Consider the following 24,493-nt stretch of genomic DNA (forward strand, 5'->3'; position numbering starts at 1 on the left):
TTTAGGCATGCAATTATATATTGCATGTATAGTAGATTTTTTAGCAATAAAGGTCTTGCAAAGTTGGGTTCCTGTTTAGTAAAGATTTAAATTCGGTGTGATAACTAATAAGTGTACAATGTTTTATGTGACTAAATGATCTATAATAGAAAATTAAGAAATAGAATATGAGAAAAGTGTTTTTAAGCCATGCTTACCTTGCTTCTTAATTGTACACACCACTGCTCATAGCAAACCCAGGGAAATATGGAAAAGCACATGCCTGATGAAGTATTTTATTATGAAACTGATAGTTACAATACTCTAATGTACAGTACCATAGTTTATAACCTAAATACAAGCACACAGAGTGGACACTGTGCTCAAGCCTATTGGATCTGAAGGTTTGCTTAAGTCAAATGACTAATTTATTACTTGGTAATTTTACTACCACACATTCTCACACAACCACTTCACTCAGCCTTAGGAATTCCATCAATTGGAGTACAGCTAAAGAAGTATTATCAAAGAAAATGTGATTCCTGACAGTGATATTCACAGGTGGTGTTAAACTAGACGAATTTAAATGTTTTATGCCGCCAAGCAAAATGCACCCTCGCCATTTAGAAAGGCTGAATATCAATTTTCTTTAACAAATTACATTTATTACTACAAAACCAAATGTCAAATAAAACCAAATTGGTAATGCCAATGCAGATCTGATCAGTATTGGTGAAAACTGTATATATCAAAAATAGTAAATGATTATGGGAAGTATATTATAGTGTCTCAAAACACATACTGCATTTCATTTTTTGTTAACTAAAAAATATGCAGAATAGCAGTAGCTCTTTGAATTACCTTGATGGTGGACAAAAGACTTCATTATATTTTTTTAAAAAGAATTACTTGGGTAACACTAGCACAGGCGGTGTCAACAGGACGGATCTCTGGACTGGTATGTTGGATCTTCAAAGGTATGTTTTATTGAATGAAACATTACTTTCCTTTAAAATAGCTGGTTAACTTTAAAATAAAAAAAAAATAAATAAGGCAGCATTTCCTTTGCTACACGATTCACCAGAAACAAATTATTTCTGGTATTCTTCCCATTTATTCAACTATTGAAAACCACACTATTTCTTAATCAGTAATATCACTGGAGCACATAAAACTGTCAACTGAAGACTAAGACTTGTTTCATTACCAATAAAATATCCTTTCAAGGGGATTGATTGATTCATGATGATACAGTAGTCGATTCAACATTTAACTTCTTTAGTTGATGAAATGTACTGTGCATTTGTAAAATATGCACAACAAATTTCAACTATATAGTTCAACCCACCACAGTGACATATCATTTACCTGTAAACTGTATACAAAAAAATGATCCAAGATGTGGTAGTCAGATATCATTGAGTTTTGGGTGGCATTCGAAATTGCAGGTTACAAGGAAGAATACTTTCAAGCTGAGGAACAGCTTCTCTCGATGTATAAGAGGTTCAGTGGTAACATTTGTATATTTAGTAATGAATATCAATCGATTAACTGGAGTAATTTATCAACCTTCAATTCTCGAAACCAACCGTAGCCTAGAAACCTTGGAAGTTCATTGGGTTTAAGGCTGAGCATTCCTTACACCCAATTTAAATACACTTTCATGCTAATCATGCATAATTACATTTACACTTTTCACCACCCACAGTCAAAAATACTCAATATTTTCTGAGATGGATCAAACAAGACAAAAAAAGATTTTAGTCATAGCCTTGCTTCCCTCAATGATAAACGATGTTCATACTTTCTGCAGATATACAATATCAGTTTAGTTGTCATACAAATACATGAACTATAGACACTGAGAGAAACAAGCAAAAAATATAACTACACTGTATATCACAGTTTAAACCTAATGTCCCTCTGGTGTCAAATGACAGTCTAATTAACTGCCTACACAACTTATTTTATTACACATATCGAACAAAATTATTTTCAAAGATCATAAGTCATCCTAAACGAAAGTAACCACCAACTAGTTTTCACTTACACCAGAAATGGATTGAATGCTCTCAAAGCTTGTTTTAGCTGACTATTTATAATGCGTTAGAAATGATGCCAGCCATCTTTTCAAATCCATTTTGGTATGACTGAAAAACAAGCTAAGACGGCTAAGAAAAATTCCCATTGGGAATACACTTTATATATAAATGGGAGAAAGATCTATTCATTTTTTTTTAAATATGCCTACTTGTTTTAAAAACAATAATCTTTGGTTATACATTATAAAAAAAAAAATCACTTGAGATTAATATAGTCCATATCCTTAAAATGATGATAAATCAATTATATAATAAATGAAGCATGTATATTCACCAGATGACCACATTACATTTACACTAAGAACAAATGAATTCTGGAAACATTTCATAAAATGTCTGTTTTGCAATGCAACAATGTAGAGGATCAAGATATCTTCATTCATCTTTCTCTAATGGCCAACGATTCAAATACTGTAGTAAGTGATGGCTCTAGCTAATATTAAAAGGCTACAGTTATCATGCAGAGGCAACAACATCTGCCTGAGAGGATTCAGCTGAATGATACACAAGTTCACATCAGCTGACATCAAGCAGAAAAGGCCCCATTGGATACTGTTAGCTTCCTTAGGCATACTGCATACGTGTGCCTATTCTCCAAACAAGACTGGAAACATGACATAAAGGTAAGGTGATATCTGATGTAGGAAACAGTATATGTTCCTGGCTAGTTAGCTTCAAACCAAAGGGTAGAACTAGATATTCTGAACTACAATTGTGAACAAAGAGCATGTTGATTCAAAACTTACAAGAGGATGTATAAAATCACACAGAATAACTTTACCTTATGATAATCAATCATTCATTAATAGACATGTCTTCCTACATTTTACACATAAAAACAGTACTGGTAGAAAAGCACACTGACAAAATGAAATGTACTTAATTTCTAGACTAATTCTACCAACTAGCCAAATCAAGTCTAACCTAGACGCTGGACTAGAATGGGCAATTTTTTCCACGTTTTTATTAACATGATCAGCCATTTTGAGCCTCATTATAATGCTTTTAATAAGGCTCATCTTGCTTACATCATAGAAGAAAGTTAGCCTTATCATTACATCTATTCAAGGACCAAAAAAATGTATCATTTCACATTAAAGAAATGTGGGATAATCTTCCCTTCCTCTCTCCCTCATCATATGTGAACATTTAAAAAAAAAAAAGTTTATGTATAAGTTGGCACTGGTAATGATACTGCTTATGTCATGTGTCAATATATTGCAGAAGGTTGGTGGAAAGTGGATAAAATTTGCAATTCACTGAAATCTGATGAATGTATCTTAATTATATTGGTTACATAATACAGAATACAAAACAGTTATGTATTTCTGAAGTGTTAATACTAAGGAAGCATCTTATTTAGAATATATTTGTGCATATTATCCAAATTTTGGTTTACAACTTTCAGACAGTGATCTAAAGGTAACAGTTGAGCATAAATACAATCCCAGTAAAAAAAAAAAAAAACTACTACAGAACTATACAGCTGACAAGTGCTAGTTGTAATACTTGTATAGTGTACATAGGTTCATGTTTTTCCAAAAGTCAACTAGCCACACTGTAAAAGGGGTAATCAATGAGAAAAACATATGAAGCAAATCTTACATTCACTCTTTTCACCAACCTATACAAGAGGGTTAGATTATTCTCTAGGCAGTCAAATATCCTTCAATAAAATCATAGGTCTCTCTATATACAAGTCTTATTCAAGTTTTGCATACCTCTGCCTGAGTTGAAAGGGTAAATTCCTTTGAGGCAATTTTGGAAAATTGGACTCAAGACTGCCCGAGATTCTAATTCTCTTGAGCGAATTTTGTATTTTCTGAACACAGTGGCACAATGACTAATATACATACTGAAGGAAAGATTCCAAGTCCTAACCATGATAACCCTCTAAAAATATTAACAAGGTAGAAATCCTATAAAGGGAAATAATCAATATGCCTTTGTACTCGTAAGCATAGGACGATCTCCGCCTGTCAAGCCTCACCATCACCAACCATATTCGCTGAACATGATTGTGAGTCTTGTTGAGATGTCCAAATACACAGTTATCCTTATTTCAGTGAGAAAATTTCCTTGCAAATCTAAAGAATGTTTTTTTTTTTTTTTTACAAAGTTTCCAATGCACATCTTAGACAGGCAAATTCTCCTATTTATATAAAGAAATAAGTAATTGTTTATAAGTTTTCCAGTACTTGGTGTTTTAAGAAAAGCAAATAAGTTGCATTGAAATACTGGCAAAGGGTTAAAATTGCTGGTTGTGTCACATTCAGTTTCCTGCAGTAAAGGACATTGGAAGCTTGAGATTTTTCCTATATATATACAAAAAGACTTGAGGGTATTCATGTACAGAACATCAAGTTGTAAAAATGGCAACTCTGAAGAAATATTTCTGCAGAGAACTTGTGAGCATGGAACAAATTACACAATCACACTGACACCAACTCTGCCTCTCTCCAATCTTCTGGTCTCATCTGTGGGTATATAATCTGATGCTCCATCCTGGACTTCAAACTATGGGTTAACAGGAACCTCAAAACCTTGGAACATGTACTTCTCAGCTAGTATGTCCATGGACCACTAACTGGTTTGAAATTTTCTCTTTGGCTGCTAGTAGGGATGAAATTAATGTGTACTGCCACACAACTGTCTGCTGTGTATACAGACATCAACTTCCACAATACCTGAAGTCCAAAATGTCCCACATCAGACTCTCACTTCAGCAAGAACCATCACCACTTCACCACTAACATCTTGGACTCCATATCATTTCATGTCCCTGCAAGTTCTACATCTTTTCATTTGGCCACTTGACACAGAAACTGAAAAGATCTACATCTTTCAGCTTCATATTTTCAGATTTTGCATTAAATTAACTTGCTATGCTACTTCAAGACAAGAAAAGGAGTCTAAAAGGTGGCAAAACTTGCCAATCCCATCACAAATCGGTAAAATATATATATTTATATATATTATATATAGAGTCTATGTGTGTTGGCCTTCTGACTCATGTTCAGTCACTGCTAAGGTAGAGGACTATGTCCATTCCTGGAAACCCTAACAGAGATGGCAATGAGCCAGGGAAGAAATCCATCCACTGCCTTCATACGAAGTTGTTGCTGCTATGAGTGAGAGGCTCCAGGGACTGAAAAAAGAATTAATAAGTGCTGTATAATCAAGATCAATCAATGCAATATCTATCAATCAATTTGAGAGTATAAATTTCATCAGAAAACATGAATAAATTGAAATTTATTATTTTGGCATTTAATAAACTATGACAATAGCAATTTTAATGTAATGATGTTTAACTGCCATCAAAAGCTTGTATTGTACTGTCTATCATATTCACTGAACCAAAACTGTTAGTTTTTAACAAAATTTTGTACCAAAGATTTCAATGTGAAACAAAAAGTTAAGCTTAAAGTGACATCCTCCTACATAAGGGCTTTTGATTACCTAATTCAAGACTATGTATTAAAATATGCCATACACCACAGTAAACTGAAGACAGATCATGATCACTAGAGAAAACAAAAATTAAGCACGTATAGAGTCAAAACTGAAGCCTGACAAAAACAAAGCATCTGTTAGATAATCTGTGAAGTATTAAAAGATTTAGCTACAGTGTTTCATTTGTAGAGTACCTGGCTACAGTATTTTGTAGTGATTTATCACAACAAAAGTGAGGACTAAAGCAGTTACAGGACTAATATGAATAAGAAGCAATCGTCCATAAATAGTTCCTATGTGAAAGCTTGATACCACACATTATAGCAATCAACTGTTCTAACTATGCACTTAAACAAGAATCTACTTTTCACTCACAACAATGAATTTACCCAAGATCAGAACTAACATTTGAATTCATAATAAATTGAATGCTGTCCTTGAATAAGCACTTAAATGTACCTTATTTTGCTACATGAATGTGCATGCAAAAGAAATTCATAACTATTAGCATAAACTATGATCTCTACCAGATTACTGTTCTCTCCTGAATGGCAGACTAATGACTTGCCAAATAACTAGATTTAAATCAGTCATTATTCTTTTGACAAATCCCAATTACAACTGCTATGTCTCTAATATTCAAAGTTGTAGCAATGACCAGTAACTGCAATTTTAAGGAAGGCACTACACTATGTATCTAATTCTGATTGCAAGATATATATTACTTACAGAGGAAAATTCTCAAGTATGACTATTATGTTTTGGTATTCTCTATATTACTAATACCATGATTTATGCTAAAGTGTCTTTGCTGAAGACTTAGTTTCAAATAATTTGAAACAGCCTGCATTAAATGCATGAATTCTTTGTGATAATCCAAACCTACAACATTCCTAATTCTTTTCTTAGTATCACACCAATAACAGTTACAAGTCATTTTATGGTTTCAGGTTATGTATTTACGACTGTACATATATAAATCTGATCCAAACTTCAACAGGAATCTGGTAAGGCTTGAGAAAAGAGGCACAACATTATTCTACTGGTACACCATAAAAAAGCAAAACCACAATGTACTTCTGCTGTGGCTTACCGTCATTAGAATTTGAGCGTGTTAACCATTGGCTCACAAAGGCCCTATGTGGGCAAGGTGGGGGAAAAGGTGCAGTTAGTGCATTGGTGTTAGGTGCCTAGATATCATCTGGACTTGTGAATGATTTTGTCACCTATAGAAATTCAGTTAATGTACTTACTTTCATATTCAAATACTTGGAGTTTATATTACATGATGATTTTATTAAATCAGTGATTTTGTATTCTTTACATAATCTTAGGAATCCAAGTGTCAACATCATTCACATTCTAAAATATAATTCATGGTATGTTAAGCCATAAGCAAGTGCTCAAAAGAGGTGTTAGTTAACTGCAAATTGTAATGCAGATTATCTGTACAATGGCAAATATCCACAAAAGATAAAAATATTTACCTGAGAAATGTGAGGCTTATACTATGTTAAATACTAACAATTCTCTATCCTTCTACTGTATTTGCAAACAATATATTTTGTACATCCTATGAAAAATATACATGGTTCCATCCTCCTCTGCCTATGTCTACCTCAATTTCTCTCCTATGAAAAATATACATGGTTCCATCCTCCTCTGCCTATGTCTATCTCAATTTCAAAGAAAATGAAGCTGCAGCAGCAGGTGACTGTGCTATGTCCAATGGGAAAGAGTAAACAAAAATACTTCTAAAGTGGTCAGAATTATCCGTGCCAAGACAAGTTAAGTTGAAAGTACAGCAACCCTTCTGTCTCCTCATAATAAGGACTATAATCATTTGGAAAAGCCCCTAACCCTATTGCACATTGGCTCCTGCAGCTACTGCAGAGAAAAATTACTTCTGGCTAGCCATTCTCAGACTACTATATGTAATCAAGATTTACTCTTTCTGCCAGAACAATTAAATGCCAGTACCTAATTCAGGTTTCCATCGAGCAGGGGAACTAACACATATCCGGAAGAAAATAAATGGCTTGGGCAAGAAGGCAATGAAAACCCACATCTAATCTATATTTTTTACATTATTTCTTTTGCCATCTTCATGAAATAGTATCAAGAACTCAACCTGAGGAAAAGTTTTCACATTGCTACTTTAGAACTACATATACAGAAGGTGACTAAATGTTGCAGGAGCTGGAGGAGCCAAACAAAAATGCTCATCTTCCTCAAAGGCTCAGGCTGGGGTGTCTGAATGTATGTAGATGTAGACAGGTTGAGAAGGGAGAGACAGGTGGAATGCTTAGAAATGTATACTTATGTATGTATGGGAGTTCTAGCTCTGGGTAAAACTAAGCTCAAGGAAAAGGGGGGAAATGGTTTAGGAATGTCCAAAGGGTAAATTTAGTGTAAGAACAAAAGCAAAGGAGAGGGTGGCATTTCTGCTGAAGGAGTTGTGGAAATGTTTTAGAGTGTTGCTGGAAGTGAAGTCCATACTGATGTGGGTGATTATTACAGCTTATGCACTATGTTCTGAGAAAAGTATGCGAGAGAGAAGAGTGTCTTGGGTGAGGAAGTGGGAGAAGGATTAAGGTGTCTGTGATGTCACCATGGCTTTTTTTGTTTTGTTTTGTTTATGACTAAGGTGGTGGAGATAAATTACAGGGTCTTAAAGAGTGGGATGGTTCTACATTATGCTGGAAAGGGTGGGTCTAGATAATGAGTCGTTGCCAATTGCAGATGACATGGCTCTAGTGGCAGATTCAAGTGAGAAACTGCAAAACTTTTTGTTTCTATGGTGACTAACAAGGCAGGGCACAGTATGCCCCAATCAAAGGTCATCACAGGTGAAAGAAAAAAGTAAAGGAAATATAAAGTAGAAATTAATATGGGCTTTGCAGATACATAAACCTGACTCGTAAAGGAAAAAAAGACCATGTGAGGAGGGAAAGATGAGAGGAAGAAGAAAATTCCACAATTTAGATGTTTGGGGAAGGATATTTCATAACAGCCAATCCAAAATTGGCTACTTTCCATTCAGAAATAGGGGAAAGCAGCAGCCAAATTGTAACTCATATCCAAGCCTTGGGGAAGGGGACATGCAGACAGTTCATGAGAAAAAAAAAGTCACAATAATGCCTGTATAAAGGAGAAAGAGAACAACAACATTGCAGTATATCGAAAGTGATGGTTGACGAGATGTGCCAGGAGAATCAAACAGACAAAAGCTATTGTTCCACTCTAGTATTGGAGAGGTTAAGCTGTACTCCAAAACTGGGAAATAAAACTCCCTGTGGATATGAAATAGGTGTTTGCAAGAAAAATTATTATGCAACCTATGTAACACTCCCAACTCTTGGTTAGCAGACTTTGTAATGCTGATAATGTGGAGTTTCTATGACAGAGGAGGATATAGTTATCCCAACGTGTTTTTGTTATTACAGGGTTAAACTGCGTTGTCTTAAATTAGAACAGAAGAAAACAAATGTTTCTTAGAGATACAGGAAGAAACTGCAATGGATCAAACTGAAAAAAATGAGTTTAGTATAAGAAAGAGAATGAGTATTAGAAGGAGGAGGGTAGGAGAAGCAAGTTGAAGTATGTAAAGTGGAATCATCAGAACATGAATGAATAGGGTTTGAAGCAGAAAAGAAAAAATTTATCAAGAGAAGACAGAAATCAGGCAACATAAGAGAATGCTGAGGAATATAACTGTTGATAGCATAGGAGTGGGAAGTTGCTTCATCAACAACTACTTCAATGGAGTGGCCAGATAGGAAACTGTAAGGCTGGGAATGGAAAGAAGCAGAGTAGCCGAAGGAAGGGAGTTTAGGGAAGTGAGAACTTATGCAACATGCCGTCAAATGCTTTGAAAATGTCAAGGGCCATGACAAAAGTTTCACCAAAATCCCTGATAGAAGAGAACCAGAAGTGAGTCACACAGGAGAGATCAACAGAACTGGAACTGTAAAATCCATACTGGTGATCAGGAAGGGAAGAGGATTCCGTGTCTGACAGAATGATAGTTACCTTGTGTTGTGCATTAAGCACAACACAAGGTATCCTACCCAGAGAAGCAATACTCATCCCATGGAAAGTCAGTAAAGAAGCTGCCCAGGGATGACTGCTCAGTTCTCCCAAAGTGCCAAAGTTGGCATTTTATCTTATTTTTTACTTGTGTGTGTGTGTGTACGCGTGCAATTAGATGTAACAAATATGACTGTAATTGGAAGACTCCTTTGGTGTATGAGTAACGGAAGGGTTCAGAGGTAAAACAGAAGTCTAGCAAGTTGGAAGAGTGGTTGTGAAGGCTAGGAACTCTTGTTGGGTGTTCAGATAATTGCTCCGGATCATTAAGGATGGAAACAGAAAAGGCCTCTGCTCCGCTGAATGTCTGGTTACGGTACCAGTAGTCAGTGGGCAGATGTGAAGAAAGATGTGCTTCGAGAAAAGGAGTCAATTCCCCAAAACATTGTCCACAGTTGGAAGAACTGGACAAATAAGCAATGTAATGGGAAGTAGAAGGATTTTGAGCAAGATATCTTCAAAGTTAGGAGACTCAAGATACAAAGGTGAGTAATATGTTTTTCTACTACAGTAAGCATAAATACCTCACCTTGAGGGAGAATCATGAGAGAGAATTTTAATTGGAGATCTGGTGATGGGATAGGGGATGAGGTAATCTGGTGGTAAATTACAGAGGGAGAGTCAGATTCAAGAGTGTGAATGTTGTAAAAATGAATTGACTAAGAGGTAGGTGTCAGGGTTTTGGAAGTGGGGTGGGTCCCTGTCACATGATATCAGTCAAATGGACCTCAGAAACTACCCAGCCCTTCTCGATCAATAACATTGCTCTGGTTCAACACCAGATATTTCTCAAACTGTTGATTTTTACACGAGTAAACAATGAAAAAGAAAATAGAGATGTGCAACTTATGTGCTGTCAAGTATGGGTATGAAATGGAGAAGGTTGTGAGACTGGGGTTGAATGCTAGCAAACCTCACGTTGATGAACTGGGGGGAAAAATACAGCAATCTGGGCCTGAAAAGGGTACATTACAAAAGCCACAGCACTGGCACACACTGCCACCAATGTCTCTCCCAAAGCCTGAGCAGGAGTACCTCTCTGGTAGGGGTAGCCCAAAACCCACAACTATCTCTAGAATAGCAGCAGTAGGTGCCACCTAATTTGGAAGTGTGTGCGAGAAGGTGAAAAGCATTATTAATGAATGATAGATTATGAAGGGTGGGGAGACAAGTTGAATTAAGTATTAGTTTGAATGGAGAGAACCTGGGTAAAGTGGAGAATTTCAGATACCTTGAAAAGAATAAGGCAAAAGAAGGAATTGAGGGGGCTAAAAAGATTCACAGGATAGGTAAAGGGGCAAAAGTCCTACGTGCATTAGTGTGTGGAAAGAACAGTCGCTGTCCATGAAGGCAAAGGTGGGTATGTTTGATGGTAAAGTAGTCCCAAACGTACTGCATTAGTGCAAGTCACTGGCCCTTAACACAAAAGTAAAGAGGGTGGATGTATTGGAACTGAAATACTTGTAGAAATTATGCAGTGTTTGGGGGGTTTGATCATGTAAGAAATGAGAGCATGAGCATAAGAGAGAAATGTAGTACTACGGTGAATATGACAGATAGCTGAACAGCGTGTTGATATGGTCTGGATAAATAAGATAAAAGGAGAGACTGACTCGATATATGTGTCACAAGTGAAAGGAACATGGAGGAGAGGAAGACTGGAAAGATGGAAGGAAGGACTGAAAGTTATCTGGACCTAAGCAGATAAAAGGGTGAGAGACATGCACAGGACTGATGTGGTGATGTGCTGTCTGATAAGGTGATGGATGAAGGGTGTTTGAGGCAAGGTGGTATGAGAAGTGACAGAGTCATGGCAAATGGTGTGGCAAAAAGACATGAGGTAGTGAAAGCCTTACATAAGTTGTTGTGTGACAAAGCAACTGGATGTATGGGTGATAATGCTGCTGAATGAATGGTTAGGATTAAAATTAAAATCTTCAAATTAAAATCTTCACCCCAAGGATACTGTAGACCTGCCCTCATCTCCAAGACACTTGCATTAATCTTCCTCATCTTCCCGTCCACACACACACACAGTTGTGGGAATGTGTGAAAGTTTGTAAGGAAGAAAGTCCCAGATTGATGTGGGTTAAAATATGAGTGGATTATAAGAGAAGGGTGATCAGCAGTGCTTATGTATTTGGCCATGAGAAGTCCAACAAAGAGAGGTGAGTGTTTTGAGAGATGAGTGTGTTAGTAGTACTGACATTTGAGACTGGGTATTAGCGATGGAGGACTTGAGTGTAAAGGAGTTATATTAGCAATGGATGACTTGAGTGTAAAGGGGGTATATACATTAGCAATGGATGACTTGAGTGTAAAGAGGGTATATTAGTGATGGATGACTTGAGTGTAAAGGGGGTATATTAGCGATGGATGACTTGAGTGTAAAGGGGGTAATGTGGTAGTTGAGGGTATAATTTGGTGTCACTGGGTATTTAGTGATGTGAATGTAAAATGGTGAACAACTTGTAATTGGGAATACATGGTTTAAAAAGATGTACATACATAAGTATACATGGGATCTGATGATAGGGTAGCACATTAAGTTACTTCAGTCTAGAAGTGAGAGATTCATGGCAAGTGGCTTGGTGGTTAAAACCTTGCATAACATGAAATGTGGCAAGGCATCTGCAGTGGATGGCAATCCAGTTGATTCTTAAGAAAGGGTGTGACTGTGTTGATTGGTTAATTAGGATTTTCAGTGTATATATGGATCACAGTGAGGTGCCTGAAGACTGATGGAAGTGGAATGCATGTATACTGCCACTGTGCCACTTAGGGAATCCCAATATAAAATTTCAGTGTTTTTGAGATGACTGCAACATGGCAGCCAGCTATGAAAATGGCCAGCTTTTTGCTGTCATTGTTGTGGGGGTTGGTGTCTGTTCCTCATGCGGGAAATGACAAACAAGTATGAGCACATACATACAAATATAAGTACCTATACATATGTGATTAGAAGAGATGGTCAAAGGACATTATTAGATTAGAGGTAATTTGACAGGTATGTAAAAGAGAGACCTTTGGATGTTAATGTGCTAACAGGGGCAGCTGGTGGGATGTCTAATCACTATCTTGTGGAGAGGAGGGTGTAGAGTTGTACAGGTTATTAAAAAAAAAAAAAAAAGGAAGAGAATGTTGGGGAGAAGAGAGTGGTGACACTCAGTGAGCTTTGAAAGGAAACTTGTGTGAGAAAGTACCAGGAAAGATGGAGTGTTGATGGCAAAAGGTGAGAGCAAATGACGTGAGGGGAGTGGGAAAGGAATGGAATGTATTTAGGGAAGCAGCGATGGCATGTGCAAGACATGCATGTGGCATGCGAAAGGTGGGAGGTGGGCAGATAAGAGAGGGTAGTGAGTGGTGTGATGAAGAAGTAAAGTTGTTAAAGAGAAAAGTGAAAGAGAAAAGAAAGGTGTTTGGACAAGAAAAGAAAACACCAGGAGGTCAAGAGAAAGGTGCAAGGGTAGAAAAAGAGGGCAAATGACAGTTGGGGTGAGAGAGTATCATTAAACTTAAGGGAAAATAAAAAGATGTTTTGGAAGCCGGTAAATACCACGTGAAAGACGAAAGAGCAAAAGGAAACATCAGTGAAGGGGGCAAGGGGGAAGTGATAACAGGTGGTGATGAAGTGAAAAGGAGATGGAGTGAGTATTCTAAAGGTTGCTGAATGTGTTTGATGATAGAGTGGCAGATGTAGAGTGTGTTGGGCAGGGTGGTGTGCAGTGAGAGGATCAGGGAGAATAGTTTGGTTAAAAGAGAAGAGGGGATGAGAACCTTGTAGAAGGTGAAATCCAGCAAGGTGGCTGGTTTGGATGGTACTGCTGTTAAATTTATTAAGAAAGGGGGTGACTGTGTTGTTGATTGGTTGGTAAGGATATTCAACGTATGTATGGATCATGGTGAAGTGCCTGAAGATTGGTGAAATGCATGCATAGTGCCATTGTACAAAGACAAAGGGGATAAAGGCGAGTGTTCAAACTACAGAGTATTCCAGGGAAATTGTATGGGATGTTATGGATTGCGAGGGTGATGGCATGTACAGAGCATCAGACTGGGGAGGAGAAGTGTGTTTTCAGAAGTGGTAGAGGATGTGTGGATCAGATGTTTGCTTCGAAGAATATACAAGGAGAAATACTTAGAAAAACGTATGAATATGTATGTACCTTTTATGGATCTAGAGAAGGAATATAATAGGTTTACTACAGATCCTCTGTGGGTCTGAAGAGTATATGATGTGGGAGGTAAGCTACAAGAAGCAGTGAAAAGTTTGTACCAACGATATAAGGCATGTGTATGCGCAGGAAGGTTAGTCTGCGGTAGGAATGTGTGATGTCTCCATGGCTGTTTAATGTTTATGGATGGGGGGTGGTTAAGGAGGTAAATGCAAGAGTTTTGGAGAGGGGACGAGTATGCAGTCTGTTTGGGATGAGAGGGCCTGGGAAGCGAGTCATTTGTTGTTTGCCGATGATAAAGCTCTTGTGGCTGATTCGAGTGAGAAACTGCATAAGTTGGTGACTAAGTTTGGAAAAGTGTGTGAAAGGAGAAAGTTAAGAGTAAATGTGAATAAGAGCAAGGTTCAGTAGGGTTGAGGAACAAGTTGATTGGGATATAAGTTTGAATGGAGAAAAATTGGAGGAAGTGAAGTGATTTAGATATCTGAGAGTGGTATAAGCAGCGAATGGAACCATGGGAGCAGAAGTGAGTGACTGGGTGGGGGAGGGGGCGAAGGTTCTGGAAGTGATGACGAATATGTGGAAGGAGAAAACATTATCTCGGAGGGCAAAAATGGGCATGTTTGAGGGAATAGTAATTCCAACATAGTTATATGGTTGTGAGACATGGACTACTGATAGGGTTGTATGGAGGAGGATGGATATGTTGGAAATGAGTTGGATGAAGACAAAATGTGATGTGAGGTGGTTTGATCGAGTAAGTAATGAAAGGGCAAGTGAGAGGTGTAGAAATAAAAAGTGTGTGGTTGAGACAGCAGAAGAGGGTTTGTTTTAATGGTTTGGAGATATGGAGAGAATAAGTAAGGAAAGATTGACAAAGAGGATACATGTGTCAGAGGGGGAGGGAATAAGGAGAAGTGGGAGACCAAATTGGAGGTGGACGTATGGAGTGGACGTGCTGTCAATGGACTGGACCAAGGCATGTGAAACCATGGAAAGGTCTGTAGGGCTTGGATGTGGACAGGGAGCTATGATTTTGGTGCATTGCACATGAGAGCTAGAGACACTGTGAATGAAAGTGGCCTTTTTTGTCTGTTTTCCTGGCGCTACCTAGTTGAAGCAGGGGGTAGTGATGCTGTTTTCTGTGGGGCAAGGTAGCACCAGGAGTGGATGAAGGCAAGCAAGTATGAATATGTGCATGTATGGGCATATATATATATATATATATATATATATATATATATATATATATATATATATATATATATATATATATATATATATATATTCTATCTATATTATTAATTTATTTTGCTTTGTCGCTGTCTCCTGCATTAGTGAGGTAGCGCAAGGAAACAGACGAAAGAATGGCCCAACCCACCCACATACACATGTATATACATACAAGTCCACACACACAAATATACATACCTATACATCTCAATGTATACATATATATATATATATACACACACACAGACATATACATATATGCACATGCACATAATTCATACTGTCTGCCTTTATTCATTCCCATCGCCACCCCGCCACACATGAAAAAACCACCCCCTCCCCCAAATGTGCGTGAGGCAGCGCTAGGAAAAAACAACAAAGGCCACTTTCGTTCACATTCAGTCTCTAGCTGTCTTGTAATAATGCACCGAAACCACAGCTCCCTTTCCACATCCAGGCCCCACAGAACTTTCCATGGTTTACACCAGACGCTTCACATGCCCTGGTTCAATCCATTGACAGCACATCGACCCCGGGATACCATACCGTTCCAATTCACTCTATTCCTTGCACGCCTTTCACCCTCCTGCATGTTCAGGCCCCAATCACTCAAAATCTTTTTCACTCCATCTTTCCACCTCCAATTTGGTCTCCCACTTCTCCTCGTTCCCTCCACCTCCTGTAGATCAATCTTTTCTCACTCATTCTCTCCCATGTGACCAAACGATTTCATATATTCATTTATTTATTTTGATTTGTCGCTGTCTCCCGCTTTAGAGAGGTAGCGCAAGGAAACAGACGAAAGAAACGGCTCAACCCACCCACATACACATGTATATACATACATGTCCAAAAGAAGGAAATGAGAATTGGGCCAGGTGAGGGTATTCCCTCAAGGCCCAGTCCTCTGTTCTTAACGCTACCTCGCTAATGCGGGAAATGGCGAATAGTTTGAAAGAAAAAGAAAAAGTCCACACATGCAAATATACATACCTATACATCTCAACGTATACATATATATATGTGCACACAGACATATACATATATACACATGTACATAATTCATACTGTCTGCCTTTATTCATTCCCATCGCCACCCCGCCACACATGAAATAACAACCCCCTCCCCCCTCATCTGTGTGAGAGAGCGCTACGAAAAGACAACAAAGGCCACATTCGTTCACACTAAGTCTCTAGCTGTCATGTAATAAAGCACCAAAAACCACAGCTCCCTTTCCACATCCAGGCCCCACAGAACTTTCCATGGTTTACCCCAGATGCTTCACATGCCCTGGTTCAATCCATTGACAGCACATCGACCCCAGTGTACCACATCGTTCCAATTCACTCTATTCCTTGCACTCCTTTCACCCTCCTGCATGTTCAGGCCCGAATCTCTCAAAATCTTTTTCACTCCATCTTTCCACCTCCAATTGAGTCTCCCACTTCTCGTTCCCTCCACCTCTGACACATATATCCTGTTGGTCAATCTTTCCTCACTCATTCTCTCCATGTGACCAAATCATTTCAAAACACCCTCTTCTGCTCTCTCAACCACACTCTTTTTATTACCACACATCTCTCTTACCCTATTATTACTTACTTGATCAATCCATCTCACACCAAATGTCCTCAAACACCTCATTTCCAGCACATCCACCCTCCTCCACACAACTCTATCCAAAGCCCATGCCTCACAACCATATAACATTGTTGGAACACTATTCCTTCAAACATACCCATTTTTGCTTTCCGAGATAATGTTCTCGACTTCCACATATTCTTCAATGCTCCCAGAACTTTCGCCCCCCTCCCCCACTCTATGATTCACTTCTGCTTCCATGGTTCCATCCGCTGCCAAATCCACTCCCAGATATCTAAAACACTGCACTTCCTCTAGATTTTCTCCATTCAAACTTACCTCCCAATTGACTTGTCCCTTAACCCTACTGTACCTAATAACCTTGCTCTTAGTCACATTCACACTCAGCTTTCTTCCTTCACACACTTTACCAAACTCAGTCACCAGCTTCTCCAGTTTCTCACACGAATCAGCAACAAGCGCTGTATCATCAGCGAAACACCACCTGACTCACTTCCTAAGCTCTCTCATGCACAACAGAGTGCATACTTGCCCCTCTTTCTAAAACTCTTGCATTCACCTCCCTAATAACTTCATCCATAAACAAAATAAACAACCATGGAGACATCACACACCCTTGCCGCAAACCTACATTCACTGAGAACTAATCACTTTCCTCTCTTCCTACACGTACACATGCCTTACATCTTCGATAAAATCTTTTCACTGCTTCTAACAACTTAACTCGCACACACCGTATATTCTTAATACCTTCCACAGAGCACCTCTATCAACTCTATCATATGCCTTCTCCAGATCCATAAATGCTTCATACAAATCCATTTGCTTTTCTAAGTATTTCTAACATACATTCTTCAAAGCAAACACCTGCTTCACACATCCTCTACCACTTCTCAAACCACACTGCTCTTCCCCAATCTGATGCTCTGTACATGCCTTCACCCTCTCAATTAATACCCTCCCATATAATTTCCTAGGAATACTCAACAAACTTATACCTCTGTAATTTGAGCACTCACTTTTATCCCCTTTGCCTTTGTACAATGGCACTATGTAAGCATTCCACTAATCCTCAGGCACCTCACCATGAGACATACACACATTAAATAACCCTACCAACCAGTCAACAATACAGTCACCCCCTTTTTTCATGAATTCCACTGCAATACCATCCAAACCCGCTGCCTTGCCAGCTTTCATTTTCCGCAAAGCTTTTACTACCTCTTCTCTGTTTACCAAATCATTCTCCCTAACCCTCTCACTCTGCACACCACCTCGACCAAAACACCCTATATCTGCCACTCTATCATCAAACACATTCAACAAACCTTCAAAATACTCACTCCATCTCCTTCTCACATCACCACTACTTGTTATCACCTCCCAATTAGCCCCCTTCACTGAAGTTCCCATTTGTTCCCTTGTCTTACGCACTTTATTTACCTCCTTCCAAAACATCTTTTTATTCTCCCTAAAATTTAATGATATTCTCTCACCCCAACTCTCATTTGTCCTCTTTTTCACCTTTCTCAACCTCCTGCATCTTTCTTTTACACATCTCCCAGTCATTTCCATATTTTCCCTGCAAAAATCGTCCAAATGACTCTCTCATCTCTTTCACTAATAATCTCACTTCTTCATCCCACCACTCACTACCCTTTTTAATCTGCCCACCTCCCACGCTTCTCATGCCACAAGCATCTTTTGCGCAAGCCATCACTGCTTCCCTAAATACATCCCATTCTTCCCCCACTCCCCTTATGTCCTTTGTTCTCACCTTTTTCCATTCTGTACTCAGTCTCTCCTGGTACTTCCTCACACAAGTCTCCTTCCCAAGCTCACTTACTCTCACCACTCTCTTCACCCCAACATTCTCTCTTCTTTTCTGAAAACCCCTACAAATCTTCACCTTCGCCTCCACAAGATAATGATCAGACATCCCTCCAGTTGCACCTCTCAGCACATTAACATCCAAAAGTCTCTCTTTCGCACGCCTATCAATTAACACGTAATCCAATAACGCTCTCTGGCTATCTCTCCTACTTACATACGTATACTTATGTATATCTCGCTTTTTAAACCAGGTATTCCCAATCACCAGTCCTTTTTCAGCACATAAATCTACAAGCTCTTCACCATTTCCATTTACAACACTGAACACCCCATGTATACCAATTATTCCCTCACTGCCACATTACTCACCTTTGCATTCAAATCACCCATCACTATAACCCAGTCTTGTGCATCAAAACCACTAACACACTCATTCAGCTGCTCCCAAAACACTTGCCTCTCATGATCTTTCATCTCATGCCCAGGTGCATATGCACCAATAATCACCCATCTCTCTCCATCCACTTTCTGTTTTACCCATATCAATCTAGAATTTACTTTCTTACACTCTATCACATATTCCCACCACTCGCTGTTTCCTACGTAAGCGAGGTAGTGCAAGGAAACAGACAAGAGCATGGTCCAACCAACCCACATACACATGTATATACATACGTGTCCACACACGCACATATACATACCTATACATTTCAACGTAAATATATATATATACATACACAGTCATATACATATACACACATGTATATAATTCATACCTGGTGCTTTTATCCATTCCCATCCCCATCCCACCACACATGAAATGACACCTCCTCCCCTGCACATGCATGAGGTAATGCTAGGAAAAGACAACAAAGGCCACATTCGTTCACACTCAGCCTCTAGCTGATATGTATAATGAACGTAAACCACAGCTCCCTTTCCACATACAGGCCCCACAAAACTTTCATGGTTTACCCCAGACACCTCACATGCCCTTGTTAAATCTATTGACAGCATGTCGACCCCAGTATACCACATCGTTCCAATTCACTCTATTCCTTGCACACCTTTCACCCTCATGCATGTTCAGGCCCCGTTCGCTCAAAATCTTTTTCACTTCATCCTTCCACCTCTAATTTAGTGTCCCACTTCTCGTTTCCTCCACTTTTGACATATATATCCTCTTGGTCAACCTTTCCTCACTCATTTTCTCCACGTAACCAAATCCACTCCCAGATATCTAAAACACTTCACTTCCTCCAGTTTTTCTCCATTCAAACTTACCTCCCAACTGACTTGTCCCTCAACCCTACTATACCTTATAACCTTGCTCTTCTTATTCACATTTACTCTCAGCTTTCTTCCTTCACACATTTTACCAAACTCAGTCACCAGCTTCTGCAGTTTCTCATCCGCATAATCCACCAGCACTGTATCATCAGCGAACAACTGACTCACTTCCCAAGCCCTCTCATCCAAAACAGAATGCATACTTGCCCCTCCCTCCAAAACTCTTGCATATATATAAATATATATTTTCCATACTATTCGCCATTTCCCACATCAGTGAGGTAGCGCTACAAACAGAGGACTGAGCCTTTAAGGGAAATCCTCACTTGGCCCCCTTCTCTGTTCCTTTTCTTGGAAAATCAAAATCGAGAGGGGAGGATTTCCAGCCCCCCACAACCTCCCCTTTTATATATATATATATATATATATATATATATATATATATATATATATATATATATATATATATATATATCCCTGGGGATAGGGGAGAAAGAATACTTCCCACGCATTCCTCACGTGTCATAATAGGTGACTAAAGGGGACAGGAGCGGGGGTCTGGAAACCCTCCCCTCCTTGTATTTTAACTTTCTAAAAGGGGAAACAGAAGGAGTCACGCAGGGAGTGCTCATCCTCCTCGAAGGATCAGATTGGGGTGTCTAAATGTGTGTGGATGTAACCAAGATGAGAAGAAAGGAGAGATAGGTAGTACGTTTGAGGAAAGGAACCTGGATGTTTTGGCTCTGAGTGAAACGAAGCTCAAGGGTAAAGGGGAAGAGTGGTTTGGGAATGTCTTGGGAGTAAAGTCAGGGGTTAAAGAGTGGACAAGAGCAAGGGAAGGAGTAGCACTACTCCTGAAACAGGAGTGGTGGGAGTATGTGATACAGTGTAAGAAAGTAGACTCTAGATTGATATGGGTAAAACTGAAGGTGGATGGAGAGAGAGATGGGTGATTATTGGTGCATATGCACCTGGGCATGAGAAGAAAGATCATGAGAGGCAAGTGTTTTGGGAGCAGCTGAGTGAGTGTCTTAGTAGTTTTGATGCACGAGACCGGGTTAGAGTGATGGGTGATTTGAATGCAAAAGTGAGTAATGTGGCTGTTAAGGGAATAATTGGTGTACATGGGGTGTTCAGTGTTGTAAATGGAAAAGTGAAGAGCTTGTAGATTTATGTGCTGAAAAAGGACAGGTGATTGGGAATACCTGGTTTAAAAAGAGAGATATACATAAGTATACGTATGTAAGTAGGAGAGATGGCCAGAGAGCATTATTGGATTACGTGTTAACTGATAGGCGCACGAGAGAGACTTTTGGATGTTAATGTGCTGAGAGGTGCAACTGGAGGGATGTCTGATCATTATCTTGTGGAGGCGAAGGTGAAGATTTGTAGAGGGTTTCAGAAAGGAAGAGAGAATGTTGGGGTGAAGAGAGTGGTGAGAGTAATGGAGCTTGGGAAGGAGACTTGTGTGAGGAAGTACCAGGAGAGACTGAGTACAGAATGGAAAAAGGTGAGAACAAAGGACATAAGGGGAGTGGGGGAGGAATGGGATGTATTTAGGGAAGCAGTAATGGCTTGCGCAAAAGATGCTTGTGGCATGAGAAGCGGGGGAGGTGGGCAGATTAGGAAGGGTAGTGAGAGGTGGGATTAAGAAATAAGATTATTAGTGAAAGAGAAGAGAGAGAGGCATTTGGACGATTTTTGCAGGGAAATAATGCAAATGAGTGGGAGATGTATAAAAGAGAGAGGCAGGAGGTCAAGAGAAAGGTGCAAGAGATGAAAAAGAGGACAAATGAGGTGAGAGAGTATCATTAAATTTTAGGGAGAATAGAAAGATGGTTTGGAAGGAGGTAAATAAAGTGCGTAAGACAAGGGAACAAATGGGAACTTCAGTGAAGGGGGCTAATGGGGAGGTGATAACAAGTAGTGGTGATGTGAGAAGGAGATGGAGTGAATATTTTGAAGGTTTATTGAATGTGTTTGATGATAGAGAGGCAGATATAGGGTGTTTTGGTCGAAGTGGCATGCAAAGTGAGAGGGTTAGGGAGAATGATTTGGTAAACAGAGAAGAGGTAGTAAAAGCTTTGCGGAAGATGAAAGTCGGCAAGGTGGTGGTTTTGGATGGTATTGCACTGGAATTTATTAAAACTGGGGGTGACTGTATTGTTGACTGGTTGGTAAGGTTATTTAATGTATGTATGACTCATGGTGAGGTGCCTGAGGATTGGCGGAATGCTTGCATAGTGCCATTGTACAAAGGCAAAGGGGATAAGAGTGAGTGCTCAAATTACAGAGGTATAAGTTTGTTGAGTATTCCTAGGAAATTATATGGGAGGGTATTATTGAGAGGGTGAAGGCATGTACAGAGCATCAGATTGGGGAAAAGCAGTGTGGTTTCAGAAGTGGTAGAGGATGTGTGGATCAGGTGTTTGCTTTGAAGAATGTATGTGAGAAATACTTAGAAAAGCAAATGGATTTGTATGTAGCATTTATGGATCTGGAGAAGGCATATGATAGAGTTGATAGAGATGCTCTGTGGAAGGTATTAAGAATATATGGTGTGGGAGGCAAGTTGTTAGAAGCAGTGAAAAGTTTTTATCGAGGATGTAAGGCATGTGTACGTGTAGGAAGAGAGGAAAGTGATTGGTTCTCAGTGAATGTAGGTTTGCGGCAGGGGTGTGTGATGTCTTCATGATTGTTTAATTTGTTTATGGATGGGGTTGTTAGGGAGGTGAATGCAAGAGTTTTGGAAAGAGAGGCAAGTTGTGGATGAGAGAGCTTGGGAAGTGAGTCAGTTGTTGTTCACTGATGATACAGTGCTGGTGGCTGATTCGTGTGAGAAACTGCAGAAACTCGTGACTGAGTTTGGTAAAGTGTGTGAAAGAAGAAAGCTGAGAGTAAATGTGAACAAGAGCAAGGTTATTAAGTACAGTAGGGTTGAGGGACAAGTTAACTGGAAGGCAAGTTTGAATGGAGAAAAACTGGAGGAAGTGAAGTGTTTTAGATATCTGGGAGTGGATTTGGCAGCGGATGGAACCATGGAAGCAGAAGTGAATCATAGGGTGGGGGAGGGGGCAAAAGTTCTGGGAGCATTGAAGAATGTGTGGAAGTCGAGAACATTACCTCGGAAAGCAAAAATGAGTATGTTTGAAGGAATAGTGGTTCCAACAATGTTGTATGGTTGCGAGGCGTGGGCTATAGATAAAGTTGTGCAGAGGAGGGCAGATGTGCTGAAAATGAGATGTTTGAGGACAATATGTGGTGTGAGGTGGTTTGATCGAGTAAGTAATAATAGGGTAAGAGAGATGTGTAGTAATAAAAAGAGTGTGGCTGAGAGAGCAGCAGAGGTGTTTTGAAATGGTTTGGTCCCATGGAGAGAATGAGGGAGAAAAGATTGACAATGAGGATATATGTGTCAGAGATGGAGGGAACGAGGAGAAGTGGAAGACCAAATTGGAGGTGGAAAGATGGAGTGAAAAAGATTTTGAGAGATTGGGGCCTGAACGTGCAGGAGGGTGAAAGGTGTGCGAGGAATAGAGTGAATTGGAACGATGTGGTATACTAGGGTCGACGTGCTGTCAATGGATTGAACCAGGGCATGTGAAGTGTCTGGGGTAAACCATGGAAAGTTCTGTGGGGCCTGGATGTGGAAAGAGAGCTGTGGTTTCGGTGCATTATTACATGACAGCTAGAGACAGTGTAAACGAATGTGGCGTTTGTTGTCTTTTCCTAGCGTTACCTCGCGCACATAAGGGGGAGGGGGTTGTTATTTAATGTGTGGCGGGTTGGCGATGGGAATGAATAAAGGCAGACTACGAATTATGTACATGTGTATATATGTATATGTCTGTCTATGTATATATAAGTATAGGATGAGATGTACAGGTATGTATATTTGCTTGTGTGGACGTGAATGTATATACATGTGTATGTGGGTAGACTGGGCCATTCTTTCATCTGTTTCCTTGCGCTACCTCGCTAATGCGGGAGACAGCAACAAAGCAAAATAAATAAATGAATAAATATCTGCCAGTGCAATCTAATGACACCATCTATATGATATTTTCTTCATTAACTGTACAATGCACTTGTATATGCAATGGTTGATGACAACATACAACATTTGATTTTCTATGTTACGTCACAGAATTTACATACGCAATTAGGGCTGGTTTCCATAATTCTACATATATGGCTAGTAATGATATTGCTTACAAACTAGATGCATCTAGTGAAACTATCGATTAAGGTTACTGTATATACAAAATCATTCAAACCTTCAAAATCATAACACGAGATCATCTCAACTTATCGAAAAGATATCGCCCTGAGGCAACTGAAATCTCACAAATTTTTTTCCACCAAGGAAGAAGACAACCTAAAGGATCATTGCAATTAATAATTGCTCTCCAAGATCATACAATACAGCATACGTATTCTTACAATGAAAAGTACATCATGTAGGAAAATTAATTTCTCTTAGAACAACATACTGTAATGCATATACTTACATCCTCAGGTGACATAACTCCATACTGCCGGTGCTGGTACTGGGGCTGGCCTGATCCCCTCGCACAGTTTGTCCTTTGTTGGCCAGCCAGGTGGAAGCCATCTTCAGTTGTTGTCTTCTTGTAAACTGGGTTGTCAAAGTTCATGCTGTGTACTGATCGTTTGCGGAAATAACGATAGATCATGTATGCCATCTAAAAGAGAAATGTAATATATACTGATAT

At 39.2% G+C, this 24,493-nt stretch overlaps 1 protein-coding gene across 5 annotated transcripts in view; it reads right to left on the reverse strand.

Annotated features, from left to right (window-relative positions):
- Positions 1 to 261: 261 nt before the first annotated feature.
- Positions 262 to 24,493, reverse strand: part of LOC139751618 (low-density lipoprotein receptor-like) — a 506,290-nt gene continuing 482,058 nt past the window's right edge. For 3 of the 5 annotated variants that reach the window (XM_071667236.1, XM_071667235.1, XM_071667237.1), the window contains exons 16-17: positions 24,272 to 24,463; positions 262 to 5,229 (exon numbers count right to left, since the gene is read on the reverse strand). In XM_071667236.1, coding sequence (XP_071523337.1) covers positions 5,188 to 5,229; positions 24,272 to 24,463 — 234 coding nt within the window. In that variant the 3' untranslated portion in view covers positions 262 to 5,187. Of the gene's footprint in view, positions 5,230 to 6,630; positions 6,675 to 24,271; positions 24,464 to 24,493 lie in introns of all 5 variants that reach the window. The other 2 variants (XM_071667239.1, XM_071667240.1) reach the window with 1 other exon arrangement.

The sequence above is a fragment of the Panulirus ornatus genome, chromosome 11, assembly GCF_036320965.1.
Source record: "Panulirus ornatus isolate Po-2019 chromosome 11, ASM3632096v1, whole genome shotgun sequence".
Classification (NCBI taxonomy): Eukaryota; Metazoa; Arthropoda; class Malacostraca; order Decapoda; family Palinuridae; genus Panulirus; species Panulirus ornatus.